Here is a 23,210-nt window from a genome sequence, read left to right as displayed (position 1 = left end):
CTAAGATTTGACGTAGTTATCTAGTCTCTTTTAAAAATCTTTTCTTCTGTATTTGGCCAAAGACTGTGTTTCCACTTTCAGAGCCAACTAAAGACGTTACTATGGACAGAAGGAAAGTAAAGTGGCTTTTTGTCTTCATATTTTTTCTTACCTCTCTAAGTATCCAACTTTGGGCAGAAAACTAAGAACAGGGTTAAATGAGGCTATGTTTTACAGGTTTATTTTAAAGTCTGGTTTTCTATGTGACATGGACACTTCTGAAATGGGTGTTAAGGATGTCCAGGTGTTACTTACATCATTCCTAAATGAGTTAAATAATTGCTGTGAACATGTGATTTGAGATCATGCTCACTGGAGTTAGAGATCTTACATCCAGGCCTATCCAGGTCTGGGCCTCTACTCATCATTTCAGCCCAGCTTACTTCTACATGGTAGGTTCCACAAGAGTTTCCTTAAAAGGCTGAAGTCTTTGCTTAAAGCACACATAAACAGAAATGTGGCCATTGCAAACCCTGAAGAGGACTAATGTCTGAAAATTGAGTCTGTGACCTAAACGGAGTCAATATCATAAAAACAAAAAGTAGTTGAATTTTCTTATTAACCAAAGGCCTAGCTCATCTAGCAATTTGATATCATAGTTTGAATGTTGTAGGCTAAATTTAAAACAATTTATAATTTCTCATATTTGTAAGAAATTTTGCAAAAAAGATTGGTATGTATTCATGACTTTAGATGTATTTTCTGAGCATTAAATCCGTCTTTCGAGATTTGAATTTAAGTTAGGGAACAAAGCAGACTCAACCTCATTTGGTTTTCTATGACTGGATTCAAGGAGGAGAGTAGAGGATTTCTTTGTATTTATAAAAACTTAGTGCCTTATTTCTTCTCATTTGCTCTTGTGTTTTTTGAAGATAATGATTGTTCTGGCTCAGGATATGATAAGTTAAATTTCAAAGTGCCTGTGTATTCCAGCTATACTGATGTGTGTTTGATTTGATGGCAGGGGACCCCAGTTGGATCCCAGACTGGCATACCAACTGAGGCTTTGGTGAAGGGGTCAATTTCCAGGATGCCCATAGAAGAGAGCAGTCCTGAGAAAGGCAGAGAGGAAGCTACATCCAAAGGCCATGTTATTTATGAAGGCAAGAGTGGACATATCTTATCATATGATAGTAAGTGTTGTATATTTGCTAATGCCAGTCTTCATATGTATAACTGGAAAACAAGCTATAGTTTGCTCAGTCTTCTTGTGAATGAATCAATTGACCTTTGCTGAATTTCCATGGAATCACTTTTATTTGGATTCTATATCATGACTTGCAGATTACAAAATTTGATTACCCTGGAAAGAATATTGAATTAAAAATCTCGGTAAACCTTAAATGTTTATAACTGTCTATCTAAACCTTATCTTTGAGTGCTACTTCCTCTTCTTCCTCTTCCTCTTCCTCCTCCTCTTCCTCCTCCTCTTCTTTTGTGAGTCATGGGGCCTGAACTCTGGCCTGAGCGCTGTCCCTGAGCTTTTCAGCTGAGGGCTACCGCCCCACCTCTTGAGCCACAGTGCCATTTCAGGTTTTCTGGTGGTAACTGGAGATAAGAGTCTCACGGCCTTTAGTGCCCAGGCTGTCTTTGAACCATGACCTTCAGATCTCAGCCTCCTGAGTAGCTAGGATTACAGGTGTGAGTCACTGCGCCCAGCTCTTTGAGTACTTTCTTAAGCTTTGTTTTCCTTGTAGTATTGTATGAGAATGAATCAAATGTGATGTACATATTTTCAAGAGATTGAGCTTGTGTTTTTGTTTGCAGCCATCTTTGTAATCTTGGATTTATTATTAGCTATGCATTATCTTTTTCTTCAGATACAGAGAAGTAAAGCATATACAATATGCAGTATCTGATGCTGCAAAGTGCATCATACCTTTCTTATTTCCTTCCCTCTTAAGAAAGAGCGAGAGAGAGAGAGAATATCATGTATATTTGAAGCAAAAAAGATTAATTATATTTCTCAGGCCACATAGATATATCTGCACATATTCTTCCCCTCCCCTTTTTTTTTGGTTGATCGTGGGGCTTGAACTCTTAACCTAGGCACTGTCCCTGAGCTCTTCAGCTCAAGGCTAGTGCCCTACCCTTGAGCCAAGCACCACTTCCAGTTTCTAGTTGTTAATTGGAGATAATAGTCTCAGTGCCCAGGGCTGGCTTTGAACCTTGATCCTTCCGTATCAGACACCTGAGTAGCTAGGATTACAAGTGTGAGCCACCGTGCCCATGCCCCATTAAATCACTCAGTTGCTTCTATTTAGTTTCCTAAGATCTGTAGAATCCATGTATTTACTGTTTCTCCATTTTTTGCTTGCACAACTCTGACAGCACAACTAATTCACAGTTGTACTTCTTGTTGCTTCCTACTTGACTTTCCGTTGCCTTTAAGATAATTGTAAGCACATTTCCTAAGCTTTGTTATTTCTTTTCTTTTTTTTTTTTTTGGCCAGTCCTGGGCTTTAGCTCAAGGCCTGAGCACTGTCCTTGGACTTTCTCAAGGTTAGAGCTCTACCACTTGAGCCTCAGCACCACTTCTGGCTTTTTGCTGTGTATGTGGGGTACCGAGGAATTGAACAGGTCTTTGTATATGCTAGGCAAGCACTCTACCACTAGGCCAAACTCCCGCCCCAAGCTTTGTTATTTCTGTGTGTTCTGCTTCTGTCTTACCCTTCAGATTATTTTCCAATTTCCCTCCTCACACTGCCTGTATTTCCTTCCCTACATCCTACTTCCTAAAACTCCTTTTTTTTCTTTTTGCCAGTCCTGGGGCCTGAATTCAGGGCCTGGGCACTGTCCTTGGAAAGGAAGACAAGGACATTTTTGCTCAAGGCTAGTTCTCTGCCACTTGAGCCATAGCTCCACTTTCGGTGTGATATGTGGTACCAAGAAATCTAACCCAGGGCTTTGTGCATGCGAGGTGAGCACTCTACCACTAGGTTAAGCTCCTGACCCCCTAACTACTGTGGCTGTATGATGAAGTTCTTGTAAGGTAACATATTCTGTCTTCCTTTGAGGTCTTTGTACTCACTATCTCTTCTGCCTAGACTACTTTTTCCCCCGTTTTTACTTTGTTTATCCGTTTCCTGGAGTTCATTTCTATAAATGTTATATGATCAGTGCACATAGGCATTGCAATTTGCTGTGTTTACTTTTGACCTAAGCAATTCTAACATATCCTTCAGATTTCAGCTTACATGTTACTTTTTCTAGGCAGTCTTACCTAATTTGAACAAAAACATTTTTGTAAATATCTATATAGAATCATATTGTAGGTTGCGATATGTAATACTTTATAAGGTAGATTGAGAAATTATGATGCTGTATTGTACTTTGTAGGCCTTGGTTTCCATCAGAGTAATACTTGTTTTTATATTCTGCAGATATTAAGAATGCCCGAGAAGGTACTAGGAGTCCAAGAACCGCTCATGAGATCAGTTTAAAAAGAAGCTATGATTCAGTGGAAGGAAATATAAAACAAGGGATGTCATTGAGGGAGTCTCCTGTATCAGCACCATTAGAGGGTAAAGTATTATTGCCAAAACACTACATAGGTACAATCAGTTTTTTTTGTTTTTGTTTTTTTACGAGTCCTGGGCTTGACCTCAGGGCCTGGGCACTGGCCCTGAGCCTCTCTCTGGTCAAGGCTAGTGCTCTACTACTTGAGCCACAGCACCATTTCTAGCTTTTCTGGTATATGTGGTATTGGGGAATCAAACTAAGGAAACAAGCATGTTTTGTGCATGCCAGCCAAGCATTCTACCACTAGGCCACACTCTCGACCCACATAGTCAATTTTGTATGGCCATTTTGCATTGCTGGGTTGTTATGTTGTATCTCCATCATTTCTGTCTGAAATTTATTTTAAGATTTAAAATGTACAAATCAGGTGGCAGAAAGTAAAACTTGATTATAATTATAACGTAGGTGTCAATGCTCATATTTGGATTCTTATACCTTTTGTAGATTATCTCTTGTTTCTGTGACTTTTTTTTTTTGCTAGTCCTGGGGCTTGAACACTGTCCCTGAATTTCTTTTGTTAAAGGCTAGCACTCTACCGCCTGAGCCACATCGCCACTTCCGGCCTTTTCTGTTTATGTGGTACTGAGGGATAGAACCCATGGCTTCATACATGCTAGACATGCACTCTATCAGTTAGCCACCCTACCAGTCCTCTGAGTTTTTTAATGTGAAGTTTGTTTTGAAGACTTGTTTTTTAAATTGTGAGGCAGATGAAGTGAGGTATAGTGGATAGATCAGACAAAATTGGGAAAGGGAGAAGGGAGGGAAAAAAAATGAACACCTTTCTTGGTAGATTTCTCTGTGCTTCACTCAATAAATGATCACTACTGGTTTATTTTATTAATGATGAACCTTCTTTAAATCTTACTCACCTCAACTTTTTTTTTTTTTTTCTTGTGGGTCCTCGGGCTTAACCTCGGCACTATCCCTGAGCTCTTCAGCTCAAGGATACTGCCCTTCCCTTGAGTCAAGCCCCGCTTCCCGTTTTCTAGAGACTAATTGAAGATACGAGTCTCAGGTCCTTTTGTGGCCTTGGCTGGGCTGGCTTTTAACCTTGATCCTCAGATCTCAGCCTCCAGAGTAGCTAGGATTACAGGGGTGAGGCACCCCTAGCTTCACCTTAACTATTTTTGATGTAGGTGAAATTTTAAAAACAAAATAGTTTGTAGATTTTTTTGTGTGTCAGTACTTGGTATTTAACTCAGGGCCTTTACCTTTAGCATGGCATTTTCACTCAAGGCTGTCATAGCATTGGAGCTATAGTGCCAACTTCTGGCCTTTTGGTGGTTAATTGAAGGTAAGAGCCCTACAGACTAGCTGGATAAAGTTATTCATGCCTAACTAGTTACTCAGGAGGCTGGGATCTGAGGATCTTGTTCAGAAGCCAGCCTTGTCTGGAGACTTTTATTTCCAGTTAACCACCAAAGACCCAAGACTGGGGATGTGTTTCAAGTAGTCAGACACTAGCCTTGAATGAAGAAGCTCAAGGACACGCCAGGCCCGAGTCCAAACCTCAGGATCAGAACAAAGAGAGGGAGAGAGAATGAGAGACTCACTTTTCTGCCTGGATTGGACTGACTTTGAGCTGTTATCCTCAGATCTTAGCCTCCTGTGTAGTTAAGATTACTTGTGTGAGCCATCACTGCCTAGGTATGGAATTCTCTGCGTTAGAGAAGTAGGTCCTACTCCTGCTTCCACTCACTTCTATCCTCTGTTTAAAAGAAGTAACTTATTGGGCCGGGAGTTTGGCCTAGTGGTAGAGTGTTTGCCTAGCATGCATGAAGACCCGGGTTCGATTCCTCAGTACCACATACATAGAAAAAAAGCTGGAAAGGGTACTATGGCTCAAGTGGTAGAGCTCTAGCCTTGAGAAAACACAAGGACAGCACTCAGACCCTGAGTTCAAGCCCTAGAACTGGCCAAAAAAAAAAAAAAAAAAAGAAAAAAAGGTAATTTTGCTGGGCGAGGTGACTCACACTTGTAATCCTAGCTCCTCAGAAGGCTGAGTTCTGAGGATCAAGGTTTAAAGCCAGCCTGGCCACAAAAGGACCTGAGACTCTTACCTCCAGTTAACCGTTAGAAAACAGGGAAGTGGGGCTTGGCTCAAGGGTAGGGAAGGACAAAGCCCAGGCCCAGAGGTAGGGTGGTAGCCTTGAGCTGAAGAGCTCAAGGACAGTGACCAGGCTAAGTTCAAGCCCCATGACCCAATAAACAACAACAACAACAAAAATGACTCATTTACTTTCCTTTAGGGTAAACGTGTTTGGTTATTTCCAACCTGTGATTCATATTTATTAGTAATGTAATATGAAACTTTGTCAGAGGTTATATATAAATCTTGCATGAAAATTTTTGTTTCATTTTTTTCTATTTTTTGTGATCTCCATATTTTATAGCATCTCTTTTTCTCACGGATATTTCACAGTTTAGTCATAATTTCCAACCTCATAAGTTTTTTGCTCTTGATTAAAGAACATGGAGAGTTTAGATTTAGCTTTGAAAATATTTTTGTTTTTATATTTTTCTCCCTGCGCTTAGGATTGGGCCTTAGGCCTCCAGCATAGCATGTTAGGCAAATATTCTACCACAGAAGCCAGGCCCTTTAGCTCTTTCTCTTTCAACCTATAACTTGCTATCTTCGGTGATCATTTTATATTTAGGAAAGAATATTTTATTCTTGTTTTGGAGGTACTGGACCACTCATGTGGCCCTCTCTGCTTTTGTTACTTTTTGCCTAAGTTGTCCTGGACTACAATGCTTCTACTTCTCCTAATAGCTGAGATAATAGGTCTGTGCTTCACAACCAGCTGTTCATTGATTAGAATGGAGTCTCTTGAATGGTTCTGCTTTGGCTGGCCTTCATACATGATATTCTTGAGTTCTGCCTCCTGAGTAGCTAGGATTACAGGTGTGAGTCACTGTACTAAGCATTACCAAGAACATTTGATATGATGTCACATAGATGTTTTTGATTTTTGTTTTGGTCCGTTGTATTGCTATTGGTAATTACGAAACTTACCACACAATTTCTTCCTCTACGAAGCATTTGCCAAAAAATGGTTACTTTACAGACAATATTCAATATATGTTACTGATATAAACATTATGTCCAAAAATTGATTTTTTTCCCATATTCTGAAAGGGCTGATATGTCGAGCATTACCCAGGGGGAGCCCTCATTCTGACCTCAAAGAAAGAACTGTATTGTCTGGCTCCATTATGCAAGGTAACGTTTTTGCTTATTTTGCCTTTTTATTTATTACTACCTCACTTATGAAGCAGTTTGCCATATATTTTTGAAGGTCATTTTCCTCTTGACATACACTGAATATTAAGTACTATTTTAATTATAACTCTTCTGTCTCTTAAGCTACATAGTTTATTGGAAGGTATTTGCATAATCTTTTAGTATGATACGGAGACATTTTACTATGTAACAGCCATTGTTTGACTGAGATGATTTTGGATAACCCTAAAAACTGAGGAGTCTGGTGCCTGTAGCTCTTACCTGTAATCCCAGCTCCTCAGGAGGCTGAGATCTGAGAATCACGGTTCAGAGCCAGGCCTGGCATGGAAGTCCATGCATCTCTTATCTCCAATTAACCACCAGAAAACGGCAAGTGGCACTGTGACTCAAATGGTAGAGCAGTAGCCTTGAGCTGAAGAGCTCAGGGACAGCGCCCAGGCCCAGAGTTTAAGCCCCACAACCGACAAAAAAAAAATAACAGGAATACTTATTTGATTCTCTTTTCTGAGAATTGATTAGAAACTGCAAGATGTCAAGGCATTAATTTTTAAAACTTACTATGAAATATAACTAGAATATAATAATCATTTTTATCTGTCCTTTTTTTTTTTTTTTTTTTTTTTGCCATTACTAGGCCTTGAACTCAGTATTGTCCTTGGGCTTCCCTCAAGGCTAGCACTCTACCAGTTGAGCCACAGCACCACTTTGGCTTTTTTGTGTGTGTGTATGTGATACCAAGGAATCGAACCCAACGCTTCATGCATGCTAGGCAAGCACTACTACGAGGCCTCACTCCTATCCTTTAACTGTACTTTCATTGTGGTTAATACTCAAATACATTTTTGTATAGTCATCAGCATTGTTTTAATATGCATGCATTTCTTTTGAAGGCACACCTAGAGCAACACCTGAAAGCTATGAAGATGGCCTTAAATATCCCAAACAAATTAAAAGAGAAAGTCCTCCCATCCGAGCATTTGAAGGTGCCATTACCAAAGGAAAACCATATGATGGCATCACTACCATCAAAGAAATGGGGCGTTCTATTCATGAAATTCCACGACAAGATGTTTTATCTCAGGAAAGCCGAAAAACTCCAGAAGTCCAGAGTACAAGGCCAATAATCGAAGGTTCTATTTCCCAGGTAGCTAGATCGAAAGTCTAATTTTAGATTTACATTTAGAAAACATTTTTAACATGTAGAGCACGGGGAGTGGTAGAGAACCTGCCTAGCAAATGCAAGACTCTTACAGTACTGTTAAAAAAAAAAAAAACCAAAAAAACAACATGACTTAATAGCTGCATTTTCTTTTCTTTTCTTTTTCTTTTTGCCAGTCCTGGGCTCAGGGCCTGAGCACTGTCCTTGACCTTTCTCAAGGCTAGAGCTCTACCACTTGAGCCTCAGCACCACTTCTGGCTTTTTTCTATGTATGTGGTACCGAGGAATTGAGCCCGGGTCTTCATGCATGCTAGGCAAGCACTTTAACCACTAGGCCGAACTCCCAGCCCCAGCTATGATTTTTTTTCTTTTTATGTCAGGCTGATTGGAAGTACGTTTGGCAGTTGTATATACTCCACTTCATCAGTTTTCCTTATAATTGGCTTACATTGTGTCATGTGGTAACTTATCAAAATCTCTGGGTTGAAATGGAGATGTCAGTGGAGACATAAAGGTTACCACAGCCAACTGTAAGCTGCCATTTGCTAGATGTATACTCAAGATATAACGTCCATAACATCTAGAATGTGTGGCCACCTATATTGCTTGTTTGTTTGTTTTTCTTTTTTCTTTTCCTTTAGGGTACACCAGTGAAGTTCGACAGCAACTCAGGTCAATCTGCCATCAAACACAATGTCAAATCCTTGATCACGGGGCCTAGCAAACTACCCAGGGGAATGCCTCCACTGGAAATTGTACCAGAGAACATAAAAGTAGTAGAACGGGGAAAATATGACGATGCAAAAGCAGGTGAGCCAGTGCGATCCCGACACATGTCTGTGGTGAGCTCTGGCCCCTCCGTTCTCAGGTCTACACTTCATGAAGCTCCCAAAGCACAGCTGAGCCCAGGGATTTATGATGACTCCAGTGCTCGCAGGACTCCTGTGAGTTATCAAAGCACCATCTCCAGAGGTTCACCCATGATGCACAGAGCCTCGGATGGTATGTTACTTTTGTTGCCTGATTTAAATTTTTTTTTTTTTCCCTGCACTTTGTTACTTCTGGCAAATAGGAAATGCATTGCTAGCTTCAGAGTGTTTTAAAATCGGTACTTTGTGCATTAGGGACATGGAAGCTACCAGTGTACACAATACTATGTCAAATGTAGAGATGGTAAAGTCTGTAAATGTCTATAAAGTATGTATATATTTTGAGTGCATTTTCAGCCCACATTATGTAAAATTTTTTGTTTTGTTTTTGTCAGTCTTGGGGGCTTGAACTCTGGGCCTAGGTTCCTTTTGCTCAAGGCTAGCATTTGAGCTTCTGTATCACTTTTGTTTTTTTTATACTTCATTAGGAGATAAGAGTCTCACAGACTGCCTGTCCAGACTGGCTTTAAACCTCGATCCTCAGATCCTAGCCTTTTGAGTAGCTAGGATTACAGGTGTGAGCCACCAGGGCCTGGTTGTATGATGATGTTTTTGTTTTTGAGTTATTTCGAGCTGGTCTGAACTAATGGCCTCATACTCTTGCTTGGCTGCTTCCTTAAGGCTTGAGCAGAACCATTTGAACCATGCCTCCACACTGGGTTTATTTTGTGTGTGTGTGTATGTGGATTTTTTTTTTGTGAGGGGGGGATGTGTGGTGGGGTTTGGTATTGGGGATCAAACTCAAGATGTTGTACTTGCTAGGCAAACACTTAGCCACTGAGCTGCATCCTAGTCTCACATTGGATTTTTTTTTTTTTAGTGTGCTGCTTCTGCATTTGTATATTTTTTAAAAGAATTTATTAACGTTGATTTTTACATCATATTTTAAATGACAAGTTTAACATACAAATGTTCAAGGAGGGAATCTCTATTTACAATCACTGGGACTTAGTATTTAGAATTTAATCACAATTAGGCTAAGGGTTTGTATGTCATAGAAATATATTAATTTATGAAATAAAACATTATGTCTATAGAGTCATAGGTTTTTATGTCTATATAGTTATGTTTGTATTTCCATTACCATGTCTGTAGCTTTGGGTATGCAGTTATTGAGTCCTTGCTCTTCTACTCTTTGGATTTAATAGCCACATCTTAAGGATACCATGCGCCTTTTGATCCTTAGGTCTTGACTTGTCTCACCCAACATGATTTGCTCTAGATTCATCCACTTCCCTGCAAATGCCATTATTTTATCTTGTCTGTTGGCTATGTAGAAGTCCATTGTGTATAAATACCACATTTTCTGTATCCATTCATCTGCAGTAAGGCATCTGCATTGTTTCCATCGCCTGGCTATTGTGAATAGTGCAGAGATGAACATAGCTGAGTAGGTGTCCTTGTAATATCTTGGGTCATGATGTTCAAGATAGATGCCCAGAAGTGGTATGGCGGGATCGTAGGGAAGGTCTATTTTCAGTTTTTTAACAAACCTTCACACACACTGCTTTCCAGAGTGGCTGAACTAGTTTGCATTCCCTCCAGCAGTGTAGTAGGGTTCCTTTTTCTCCACAACCCCGCCAGCATCTGTCATTGTCTGAGTTCAGAATCTTGGCCATTCTTGTTGGGGTAAGGTGGTATCTTAGGGTTGTTTTTATTTGCATTTCCTTTATGACCATAGATGATGAACATTTTCTCATATGCTTTTCTGCTATTTTAATCTCTTCTTCTGATAAGTTTCTCTTTAGTTCCCTTGCCCTCACACTGGATTTTTGCTAATTAGTTAGAGATAGAGCTGGGAAGACTTTTGTACCTGGGCAGCCTTGAAAATATGTTCCTCAGCTCTTTGCCTCCCTGAAAAGCTAGGATTATAGGCATAAGTCTCTGGCACCTGGCTCATGTAAGATGTTTTTAAAGTCAGTTTTAGCCATTGTTTCTTCAGAAGTGGTGTGTGGTGTGGTGAGGTGTGCTTTAAAGTTTACAGTCTAAAACAACACTGATGAAGCCTGAGTAAAGGTTCTTACTGTGTTAAAACTTAGACAAATTACTTTTTTGTGTCCTAGTTTTTTCATCTATTAAATACTAAAACCTGCCTGGATTGTTGTGAAAGTTAACTCAGCTCGTTCACTAACCAGGTGTGATGGTACATATCTATCTATAGTCTCAGCACTTGGGAGGCTGAAACTGGAGGGCTATGAGTTCAAGGCCATTCTGGGCTACTGTAGTGAGACAGTGGGCTTAAAGTGTGTGTGTGTGTGTGTGTGTGTGTGTGTGTGTGTGTGTGTGTCAAACTCAAAACTCTTGTGTACTCTAAGGACCCAATAAATTTTCATTCTTATTATCACCATAACCTCATGCTGCTGGCAACCACATCATCATCAAAGCGAGAAGGGTACATTTTAACTGTGTGGTCAAAGGCCATTAGAAGCACATTCATTCATTCATGCCAGTCTTGGGGCTTAAACTCAGGGCCTGGGCAACACTACACGAGCCACAGCACAACTCCTGGCTCTCGCTCTCGCTCTCTCTCTCTCTCTCTCTCGCTCTCTCTCTCTCTCTCTCTCTCTCTCTCTCTCTCTCTCTCTCTCTCTCTCTTTTTTTTTTTTTTTTTTTTTTTTTTTTTTTTTTTTGCCAGTCCTGGACTTAAGCTCAGGACCTGAGTACTGTCCTTACACTTTCTTAAGTCTAGAGCTCTACCACTTGAGCCTCAGCACCATTTTCGGCTTTTTGCTATGTATGTGGTACCAAGGAATTGAACCCGGGTCTTCGTGCAAGGTAGGCAGGCACACAACCACTAGGCCAAACTCCCTCCCTCCCTCCCTCCCTCCCTCCCTCCCTCCCTCCCTCCCTCCCTCCCTCCCTTCCTTCCTTCCTTCCTTCCTTCCTTCCTTCCTTCCTTCCTTCCTTCCTTCCTTCCTTTCTTTTCTTCCCCCCCTTTCTCTTCCCCCTCCCCTCCCCTTCCCTCCCCTTTCCCCTTCCTTCCTTCCATCATGGAGCTTGAACTCTGGGCCTGGGCACTGTCTCTGAGCTCTTCAGCTCAAGGCTACTGCCGTACCCCTGGTCCTGGGTGTTGTCTCTGAGGTGTTCAGCTCAAGGCTACCTCCCTATCCCTGGAGCCACAGCTCCACTTCCTGTTTTCTAGAGGTTAATTGGAGATAAGGTTCTCATTCTTTACTGCCTGGGGCTGGCTTTGAACCTTGATCTTCAGATCTCAGCCTCTTGAATAGTTAGGTTTACAGGTGTGAGGCCCCTCACCCCCACCCACACCCACACCCACTCAGGGCCTGGCCACTGCCCTTGAGCTTTCTCAAGGCTAGAGCTCTACCACTTGAGCCATAGTGCTTTTTCTGTATATATGGTCCTGAGGAATTGAACCCAGGGCTTCCTGCATGCTAGGCAAGCTCTCTACTACTAAGCCATGCTCCCCTACCCTAGAATAAGGAAAAGAATGGGTGTTGGTCAGGTAATAAGAAATTCGCTGTATTAAGAGTAGAGCACAGGAAAACAAAAACAAATTTTCATGATTAGCAGGTAGCAAAGAGCTTGGTAACACAGAAGTTTGGTGATGGATTATTTTAAATCAGAGATTTGAATTTAGGGCCTTATACTTACTTACCAAGCAGAAATAAATCACTTGAGCCACTCTTCTAGCAAGACGTGAATTTGAGATCTGCCATATCATGAAGTCAAAAGATTTTAGAATGTTAAGGATGCAGAAAAGAAAATCCTATTGATGTAGGAATGTTCATAGATCACAATCCTTTCTAGGAGTGTTTCACTTCATTAACATAATCTTAACGTAAGATGGTACAGTACTAATGGTAAGTTCTGAAGGCAGTAGTCTTCAAGTGTCTCACTTGTTTTCACATTTGCATATTTTATTGGATTGGATATTGGGGGAAACAGAAGATCAAAATATTGTATGAATATATTCTGCATGTGAATGAATGACAAATGGGATAAATAAGGATATGCTTTGCAAATTAAAATTTGTGGCATTGTTCTTTTTTTCCCCCCAGTTACAATTTCTTCTAACAAGTCTACTAATCATGAAAGGAAGTCAACACTGACCCCAACACAAAGGGAAAGCATACCAGCCAAGTCCCCGGTACCCGGAGTGGATCCTGTTGTGAGCCACAGTCCCTTTGATCCCCATCACAGAGGCAGTGCTGCCGGGGAGGTGTACCGCAGTCACCTTCCCACCCACTTGGATCCAGCCATTCCCTTCCATAGAGCTCTTGATCCTGGTAAGCAGGACATGGAGTGATGATCCCACAGGAAAGAATTGGTGTACATGTATGACTTTTTAAGCTTTCTTTTTTGGTACAGTGTGAAGATAATTGTTCAAATCATTAATGCACAACTCAGTGAATGTTTATAAGCTGTACCCCATGTTGCCATCATCCTAAGGAAGCAATAATAAAGCTATCATCCTTTAAAGAACTAAAAATAATAGGTATCTGGAAAGATGGATCAGGTGATAGTTGGTGAAGCTCATTGGAAAAAGAAATGAGTTAATATGAAGAGTTTCTTTTAAATGACAAACACATTGAATACTATATGTTAATTTATAACATAGACTTTCTATTGATTGAAGGCTATAGCCATTTTTAGGCTGTTTGGTGGCTAAACCTCACATTGTCTTCTTAACACAAAAAAAGCTAAAATTTTCAGGCATGGCTGTTTAATTTTAAGATAATTATAAATAATCCAAATAAGGACTTGTGAATTTTTTTCCTAATCCTTTCAAGTTGTGTCTGATTTACTTTCTTTATTGAGTCTATCCAAAGTATCCAACTTAGCTTTCAAAGAAATAACATTTGATTCTTACTATTTTCCAGATTATTTTGTTTATTTAGCCAGTCCTGGAGCTTGAGCTCAGGGCCTGGCCACTGCCCCCGAACCATTTTGTACTCAAGGCTATCACTTTACCTACCACTTGAGCCACCCATTTGCAGCTTTTTCTTTTTGTGTGTTTGTGGGACATGAGGTTTAAGCTTGGACTGGGCATTGTCCCTGAACTCTTCAACTCAAGGCTACCACCCTACACCTGGGACTGGGCACTGTCCTTGAGCTCTTCAGCTCAAGGCTACTGCCCTACCCTTGAGCCAAGCCCCACTTCCCATTTTCTGGAGGTTAGATGGACATAAGAGTCTCAGGTCCTTCAGTGCCGTTGAACCTTGATCCTCAGATCTCAGCTTCCTGTGTGTAGCTAGGATTACAGGCGTGAGCCACTACTGCTCTGGCTACTTGTTGCTTTTTCTTAGTGGTTTATTGGAGATAAGAGTCTCTCAGACTTTTTTGAACCATAATCCTTAGATCTTAGCTAGGATTATTGGTGTGAGCAACGTAATTTAGTAATAAGCACAGCTAGAAGAAACTTGTGAGTGTATATCACTGACATTGGTTTCTGGTAGGTGCCACTAGTGTGCATGTACTAATGTCAAATAAGTAATCAGTATGATGAGCCCTATTTTACACAATAGGAGAAGCTGAGCTCTGTTGAGCTCTGCATCTCCTGCAGGAATTGGTTTCCCTGTCCTCCAGGACCTGGTCCTTGCTCTTTGCTGCTGCCAGCTATATGTGTGTACACTCAGCCTCTTTTCTGGCCTAAATTAGTAATGTATTGCATGCTCTAAGTTAAAATTATATTTAAATTGAAGTTGTGCTTATCTTGGTTGTTAGGGAAGTATTTTCCATTAAAATATTTTAAAAGCTATGGATTCTAAAAAGTATTTACATTTCATATGAGCAAAATTTTTGTAGAAAACAGTATGTTGAAAACTTCAGTCAGGTCATTTGTCACTGGTTCCCAAACCTAGTTTAGCTGTTACAAACTAATTGTTTTGTTCTACATATACTTTATCCACTTTAGCAGTGGTATACAGTTTTTCAGCTTTAGCAATGGAAGTAATAGGCATTTAGTAGAAACTATATCTCAAATTATGTATTTGGGTCTTTTCCAGAGCTACTAACATGTGGGTATTGTCTTCTGCCTTGTTGCTAGGTGGCAGCAGTGAGCCACAGTTTGCTAAGTTGCCATGTTGCTAAGCTAGGATTCATTAGCATTGGTGCATAAATGCATTCTCAGCTTCTGATACTTTGAAATACCGTGGATTTATTCAGACACAACCCCATCATCAGGGGAAAGCACACATACTTAGGAGACTCTCTTTCCCCGACTGAGGTGGACAATCAGCTAACAGACTTCACCTGACTTGAATATACATGTACCAAAAACACATTTCAGTGGTAACTTTAGTAAGGAGATGTGCATAGAAAATACTTAAGGTAAGCTGGGCGCGTGGTTTACACCTGTAATTCTAGCTACTCAAGAGGCTGAGATCTGAGGATCAAGGTTCAAAGCCCACCTAGGCACAAAAGTCCCTGAGACTAAAAAAGACCCTAAGAAGTAAAGGAGGATGGGCTGGGAGTTTGGCCTAGTGGTAGAGTGCTTGCCTAGCATGCACGAAGACCCGGGTTCAATTCCTCGGTACCAAATGCATAGAAAAAAGCCAGAAGTGGTGCTGTGGCTCAAGTGATAGAGTTCTAGCCTTGAGAAAGTCCAAGGACAGTGCTCAGGCCCTGAGCTCAAGGCCCAGGACTGGCCAAAAAAAAAAAAAGTAAAGGAGAATGAGGGTCGTGGATCAAATGGTAAAGTACTTTCCTGCTAAAGTTCAAGATCCAGCACTAACAAAGAAATTTTTTTTAAAGTTCAGACATGACATATATTATACTTTCCTGTGGCTTCTTCTTGTGCTACAGTGACCGAGCTGAGTAGCTGTAACAGGTATTGGATGACTTCAGTACTGCCTGAAACACATCATCTGGCCCATGATTAAAAAAAAAAAATGGGTGCTTTCTGTTCCAAAGATGTGCTTATAAACTAATAAATACTTGTAGACTAATTATTCTTACTATTAAGAAAGTAAAATTGCTACTTCATAAAGTGTTTCCACATGTATTTCCATTTGAATGTAGTGATAATGTGTACTAAACAATAATTTTATTTTCAAGCATAGTTCTTGGATACTCCCAGTGAAAGCATAATAAAGTTTAAAAGTGAAAGTACTTGTGGAATTTTCAGCTGCTATTCTTCTTTCCCATTATATGTGAAGCATTATAGTGAGTTAAAATTCATTGCTGGGCACTGGTAGCTTACACTTGAAGTCCTAGCTATTTCAAAATCTGAGGGCAGAAGATCTGCCCTGGCAAAAAAAAAACTAAAGACATATCTCACAAATATTAGGACTTAGCAAAAATCAGGACCTGGAGGCTGGTTCAAATAGGAGAGTAACATTCTAGTAAGCACAAGGTTCTGAGTTCAAACCAAAGGATTGAAAAACACAAAATCATGTTATTGATGTACCAAGGCCTAAAATGAATCCAGCATATTCTCTGGTACCAGCTGTGCACTGTGTCAGCTGATGTTTTTCCTCTCATTGTGGGTGGTGTTTAGCAAACACATTTTATCCAGGTCAAAACTCAATGCCTTTCTCCTCTTCTCTCACTCAGCTGCTGCTGCTTACCTGTTTCAGAGACAGCTTTCACCAACCCCCGGCTATCCCAGTCAGTACCAGCTTTATGCTATGGAGAACACAAGACAGACAATCTTAAATGATTACATTACCTCACAACAGATGCAAGTGAACTTGCGCCCTGATGTAGCCAGAGGACTCTCCCCACGCGAGCAGCCCCTGGGTCTCCCGTACCCACCAAGAGGTGTGTGTCTTTACATTCAGATTTTTAAAACTTCATTATGTCTGCCTCATAATATTTGTTCAGTGAATGCTGGAAAGATAACAAAGAAATCTGTACCCTTCTTGGGAGACTTTGGCTCTTAAAAGCAAATGGAGTAATTTATTAGAAGTTTTGATGAACATTGAAATAAGTCAAATCCTCATGAAAAGTATTTGAAAGGCATTCTCTCCAGTAAATCTCTCTATACCTTGAGGTGAGTGGTATCGAATACAGAATTTAATAATCTTACTCCTTTTAAAGGTTTTAGAGAGTAATGATAGTTTAAACATTTTCATTTATATTGTGATTAAATTATTTTGGATTAATAAGATAGACAAAATCCAAAAACCATGTGTAGTTCTGAACCTTTACAGTAAGGCTAAACACAAACTGTATTTGTCTTTTGGATAGGAATCATTGACCTGACCAATATGCCTCCAACAATTTTAGTGCCTCATCCAGGGGGAACAAGCACTCCTCCCATGGATAGAATTACTTATATTCCTGGTACCCAGATTACTTTCCCCCCCAGGCCGTACAACTCTGCTTCTATGTCTCCAGGTAAGATGCTATAGTTCCTCTCTTCTCTATTAAGACCAGTGTGCTCAAGTGTTTGAGGCCCTACCTTCTAAGGTGTTTAAGGCAGTCTTTTTCAATAATCTTACCAATAGTTCCTAGGTGTCTTTTGTTACTAGCTACTCTAGAAATACCCTGAAAACTTATGTTGTCATCTAGTTTTTATCTAGGACTCTTCAGTAAAACCTTCTATATTCCCAATTTCGATTTAAAAGTTCAAGCTAAGTGGTGGTGGCTCATATCTGTAACCTTAGCTACTCAGAAGGTTGAGATCAGAGGATTGTAGTTCAAAGGACAGGAAGGGAAGTCCATTGAACTCAAGCTCCAGTTAACCGGCAAAAAACCAGGAAAGGGAGCATTAGTACATGGTGGAGTACGAGCCTTGAGCACAAAAGCTCAGGGACAGTGCCCAGGCCCTTAGGTGTAGCTCCAGGACTGGCACCACAAAAATAATGTATTCAGTCTGATGTTCAGAAATTTTGATCATTAAGTTGTGTTTTACAGGACACCCAACACACCTTGCAGCAGCTGCGAGTGCTGAGAGGGAACGGGAACGGGAACGGGAGCGAGAGCGGGAAAGGGAGAAGGAGCGAGAAAGGGAGCGGGAACGGATAGCAACTTCTTCTGATCTTTACCTTCGGCCAAGTAAGTGAGAAGGGTCTACTTCTACCTGTTGACAGGTCTTGGTAATCTGGTGAAATTCTGTGCTGAATGCCTTGAAAGCAGACACCATTTCTATGTTTGAAAGTCATTGCAGGTCTCAGGTGAAAATAAGATGAAAGTGTTGTAGAAGTTGAGATAGATAAACTTTCTCTGACAAAGGGATCATTTTAATTTGGTCTCAGCAACGTAAGTGCATGCAAAAAACTGCTTGCTTTTAGGAGGGCTAAGAACAAGGTAGAAAGTTAGAGTGAGGGCACAGAATAAGAGAAAGCAATACAGGAGGATTAAGTGAACAAAAATGTCTCAGGACATGGAAGCAGCCTGTTTCATTTCACAGGTGAAAACTTGCTGACAGAAACAGTTACCTGTGAAGGACAGTAAAGAAGTAAAGCTGGAAGAACTGTGGTCAAGTAAACAGCTCCAAACCCTACTGTATCCACAGTCTACTTTCATTATGATGCTTGAAAAGTTGTACCTACTTTGAATCTGGAAATCATGAATACACGAGAGTTTGAGGAAACATCTGAAGGATAATAACTTACATGAGTATTTTACTGTAGGTGCTGCTATTGACGCTCTGGAATCTATATAACAGCTCATCACAAAAGTGGAAGTGGTGATGATAGTCATTTGTTTCAAGTTTCTAGTGGGATGAATTTAGAAAGGCCAGAAATTAGGATATTAAGTTTCATGTCTCACTTTCCTTTTGTATTTAGGAATACTAGGAAATTGGTAACTCACAAATACAACTGCTTCTCTTGAGCTTATTATGGTTTCTCTTTCCTTCCTTTTGTTTCTTTGACCTTGCAGGCACAGAACAGCCAGGCCGACCGGGCAGTCATGGATATGTCCGCTCCCCTTCTCCTTCAGTGAGAACTCAGGAGACCGTGTTACAGCAAAGACCCAGCGTTTTCCAGGGAACCAATGGAACCAGTGTAATCACTCCTCTGGATCCAACTGCTCAGCTACGGATCATGTCAGTTTCTCATGTGTATTTTAACCGAGCAAATAACTATCTCTCTAAAGTGTAATAGTTTTACGTAGTTACGATGTGCAGGTCATTTTTAAATTTTTGCAATTTTTCCTTCTGTCTTCCTACCACATTTCCCCGATTCCATCAGTAAGTGTTCTCTCCTTCACAGAACTGTGGTATGGTTTATTTACAGGCCACTGCCTGCTGGAGGCCCCTCAATAAGTCAAGGCCTGCCAGCTTCCCGTTACAACACTGCTGCGGATGCCCTGGCTGCTCTTGTGGATGCTGCAGCTTCTGCACCCCAGATGGATGTTTCCAAAACAAAAGAGAGTAAGCATGAAGCTGCCAGGTTAGAAGAAAATTTGAGAAGCAGGTCAGCAGCAGTTAGTGAACAGCAGCAGCTAGAGCAGAAAACCCTGGAGGTGGAGAAGAGATCTGGTCAGTGTCTGTACACTGCTTCAGCCTTTCCAAGTGGCAAGCCCCAGCCTCACGCCTCAGTAGTGTACTCTGAGGCTGGGAAAGACAAAGGGCCTCCTCCAAAATCCAGATATGAGGAAGAGCTAAGGACCCGAGGGAAGACTACCATTACTGCAGCTAACTTCATAGACGTGATCATCACCCGGCAAATTGCCTCGGACAAGGATGCAAGGGAACGTGGCTCTCAAAGTTCAGACTCTTCTAGTAGCTGTATGTATCTCAATCCGAGTTTTACAATGTGATATCTGAGTAAAGAATTACTTTATTCTTTAGGTAAAGCATAACTACATGGTATAGAAAATCCGAATGCTTGACAATGTAAGAGAAAACCTTTATGGGTAGTGTGAAAATGTATCTTCTACTTTCTTTTTTTGTATTCCCTGTTTCCAGCTGAGCACTAGTTGCTCACACCTGTAATCCTAGCTGCTCAGAAGGCTGAGAGCTGAGGATCTCTGACTCAGAAGTCAGCAGGAAAGTGTGTTGAGACTTCATCTCAAATTAACCACCAGAAAACCAGAAGTAAAGCTTGGTTCAAAGTTGTAGAGCACTAGCTTTGAGCAAAAGAGCTCAAGGATAATGCTCAGGCTGTGAGTTCTATGCCCAAGACCTAAGCAGGTTAATCCTTCAAAGCTTCTTAGGTCTTTCCCCTAAGATAGAGGTATTTAAAAGTGAGACCCGTGACGGGGAGCGTGGCCTACTGATGGAGTGCTTGCCTGGCATGCATAAAGCCCTGGGTTCAATTCCTCGGGATCACACACACAGAAAAGGCCAGAAGTGGTGGTGTAGCTCAAGTGGTAGAGTGCTAGCTGTGAGCAAAAGAAACTCACGGACAGTGCCCAGTCCCTGAGCTCAAGCCCCAGGATTGGCCAAAAAAAAAAAAAAAAAGGTGAGATTCTTATTAAAGATAGATTGGTATTTGTACCTTCCTTGAAAATTTGATTTTGATTCAGTTTGGTTAGTTATTGTGATACCTGTATGGCAAGTACAAATTCACAAATCTGCAATAAAATTAGAACATTTCATCTTAACATGGTCTTAAGTTCTATAAGGATTTCTAGAAAAAACAAGGAGAAAATAAGTAGTTGCTAATATTTGAAGTAATTCAGTCATGAGGTCATTGTTCGGTTATCTCCATTGAGAAAACTAGTGGCCTTGATGATGATGAAAAAGAAAAAAGATTGTTTGTCAGAATGTAGTGTGCAGGTATATTTGAGTTATTTTTGTCAGTATTGGGACTTATTCTCAACTCATAGTGCTATTTTATGGTAGTGAAGATAAGAGTTTCATTGAATTTTCTTTCCAGACTGGCTTCAAAGTGCTACCTTTAGATCTCAACCATGTAAGCCAGCAGCACCTGGTTACATGCAATTCTCCAAATACCCACTTATCTAATTGTAGTTTATTTGGATACATATCTATCAATCACATTGCTGAAGTGTTTGGTTAGTTTGGCAGTAAAAATCTAGCAACATAGGTACTAGGGTTTGAATTCAGGGCCTTAAGCTTGCTAGGCAGGCTCTTTACCACACCGGAGCTGTATGAAGATGTGAATAGCATGTTGTTGGAGCATCATAAGTACATATGACTCATGACTCTACTTTGTTTATAAAATGTACCCAGGCTGCCTAGTTATGAGATTAAATGTGTGTATTCAATCATCTTGCTCTAAGAGTTTGTTTTTCATCACATCTGAAAATAGAAAGCCCATTTTTCCCTGGATGTTCATTTTTCTGAATGCAGGTTTTAACTGGATAGTGGCCTGTATAAAGTCCCCATGACACTGGCACTTATGCAGTGTGGTTTTCAGTTTGATTCCAGGGCCTCCATCACCTTGGAGATGAAGCATTGTCATCACTTGAATATAAATTCAAGATAACTTAACTACAGTTCAAGATCAGACCTTTATTTTTAGGTGGGGGAGTGTCAGTCCTGGGGCTTGATCTCAGTTCTGGGCACTGTCTCTGAGCTTCATTTCCGACTTTTTGAAAGGTAATTGGACATAAGAGTTTTACAGACTTTCTTGCCCAGGTTTTGAACTGAGATTCTCCGATCTCCGCCTCCTTTACAGCTAGGATTACAGGTGTGACCTACCAGCACCTGGCCAAATCAGACATTCTCTTGACAGAATATTGTTTGTTGTGAGAACATCCAAGATGTTAGTTCACAAGCAACAATGAATAGCAATAAATATAGAAATTGTAAGTTGATATACATTACAGTGTAGTATCTGATGTGATTTACTTTTCAGCGACAACTTCAATCCCCTTTACTACCTAAACCCAGGTAATTGCAATTCTCATGACCAGTTGCATAACAGAGGGGTGAGTTCCCATTCACAGTAACGTACCCTTCCTTCAGGGCATGTTGCACCCTGTAGATGCAGAGTCTTCTAACATCAGAACATTTTTAAGTGGGAGATTACATCTGCCTCTCCCTAATTCTCAGTTCTGAAATTGTGTCAGGTCTGTGGAAATCTGCCTCTACCCCCTCTGCATAGCTCCTCAACTTCCAAGCTGTGTGGGCATCCTCTAGAATCAATCCATAGCCTCCCTTTCCATTACTTTCCTTCCCTTCACACTTTCTCTGCCATTTCTGTTTATATTCACAATGTAACATGGTGTTAAAACACTAAGTGAAATAATATTTTTCATTAATACTCTAGTAGAGAAAAAGTTACACGTTTTGTAAAATAGTTTTAGAAGTATCATGATAGCAATGCAGCTTTCTTTACAGCCTCAAACTTTTCTAAGAAAGATTGTCCCTACAGAATTGGAATTAATTGTTGAGGTCTCCCTTGTCTAATTCTCAGTCTCTCCCAATGAACATTTTCTCGCTGTTTTCTAGGAGTGTTGTATATCTGATATTCTGTCTCTCATCTCATTTTTTATTCTGGCCTTAAAGAGAAAGATCTTAGAGCCCACAAAGTATCAGAAAACCCTATGTCCTATTGAGATTAGTAACACAGAGTCACTCGTGTCTGTTGGGTTCAGAAAGCTTTATCCTTTTCCTGGAATGCCATTGAACATTTCTGAGTGAAACTTAAGAAAGATTATATGCAGTTATATTTGAATAATTTACATGTGCCATGGATTCATCTTAATTTTTTTGTTTTTTTTCCTAAAGTATCTTCTCACAGGTATGAAGCACCTAATGATGCCATCGAGGTGATAAGTCCTGCTGGCTCGCCTGCAGCACCCCAGGAAACACTGCAGGCCTGTCAGCCAGAGATTAAGGCAAATCAAGCAGAAAGTACGTTTTTAGTAGCTCCCACTTAGGTTTTCACATTTGCATTTGTCATTTGCTTTATCTGTCTAGACCATGTTAAGAAATAACTTGTTTTAAGGTCATATGCTTCAGAACATTTAAAACTACACTAGCAAAAAGCAACTTTTAAGTTCTTGGTCACTCTTTTGCTTATAGCTCAATGATAAATAACTTGGCAAATTTTATACAAATTTTATTAGTCTTCAGACTTCTATTGGTGAATAAACATTTTTGTTTCAAAATTAATTACTTAAAATTGTCTTGTGCTCCTCTGAAGTTTGTTTAATCTTTGGTACTGAGTCCAAAACACAGGGATAGCCTTGGAAGTAAGTTTCGACTGTTCTCTGTTAGGTGACCCTACAAGGCAGTATGAAGGAGCGCTTCATCACTACCGGCCTCAGCAGGAGTCACCGTCTCCACCGCAGCCGCTGCCCCCAAACTCCCAGGCAGAGGGGATTGGGCAAGTGCCCAGAACCCACCGACTGATCACTCTTGCTGACCACATCTGTGTAAGCCTTTAGTGTTCCAGTTATTGGGTTTTCTTTCTGATCATTGTGAAAACATCACAAAAAAGAAAAATTCCAAAGATGTCTAGACTACGTGCCCTTTTTGCACACACGC

At 40.5% G+C, this 23,210-nt stretch overlaps 1 protein-coding gene across 25 annotated transcripts in view; it reads left to right on the top strand.

Annotated features, from left to right (window-relative positions):
* The window catches only part of Ncor1 (nuclear receptor corepressor 1), a 129,965-nt gene that overhangs the window by 92,375 nt on the left and 14,380 nt on the right, over positions 1-23,210 (top strand). For 23 of the 25 annotated variants that reach the window (XM_090349473.1, XM_090349494.1, XM_090349490.1 and 20 more), the window contains 13 exons: positions 1,004-1,172; positions 3,423-3,563; positions 6,704-6,787; positions 7,699-7,952; positions 8,609-8,969; positions 12,916-13,143; positions 16,412-16,618; positions 17,048-17,197; positions 17,717-17,857; positions 18,686-18,851; positions 19,042-19,535; positions 22,449-22,574; positions 22,941-23,098. In XM_090349473.1, the coding sequence (XP_090205599.1) occupies positions 1,004-1,172; positions 3,423-3,563; positions 6,704-6,787; positions 7,699-7,952; positions 8,609-8,969; positions 12,916-13,143; positions 16,412-16,618; positions 17,048-17,197; positions 17,717-17,857; positions 18,686-18,851; positions 19,042-19,535; positions 22,449-22,574; positions 22,941-23,098 (2,679 nt within the window). The remainder of the gene's footprint in view (positions 1-1,003; positions 1,173-3,422; positions 3,564-6,703; positions 6,788-7,698; positions 7,953-8,608; positions 8,970-12,915; positions 13,144-16,411; positions 16,619-17,047; positions 17,198-17,716; positions 17,858-18,685; positions 18,852-19,041; positions 19,536-22,448; positions 22,575-22,940; positions 23,099-23,210) is intronic. The other 2 variants (XM_090349496.1, XM_090349495.1) reach the window with 1 other exon arrangement.

This window comes from Megascapheus bottae, chromosome 17, assembly GCF_031878675.1.
Source record: "Megascapheus bottae isolate mThoBot1 chromosome 17, mThoBot2.hap1, whole genome shotgun sequence".
Classification (NCBI taxonomy): domain Eukaryota; kingdom Metazoa; phylum Chordata; class Mammalia; order Rodentia; family Geomyidae; genus Megascapheus; species Megascapheus bottae.
The sequence above is the reverse complement of the archived record's forward strand: the minus strand, read 5'-3'. Positions and strand labels throughout refer to the sequence as shown.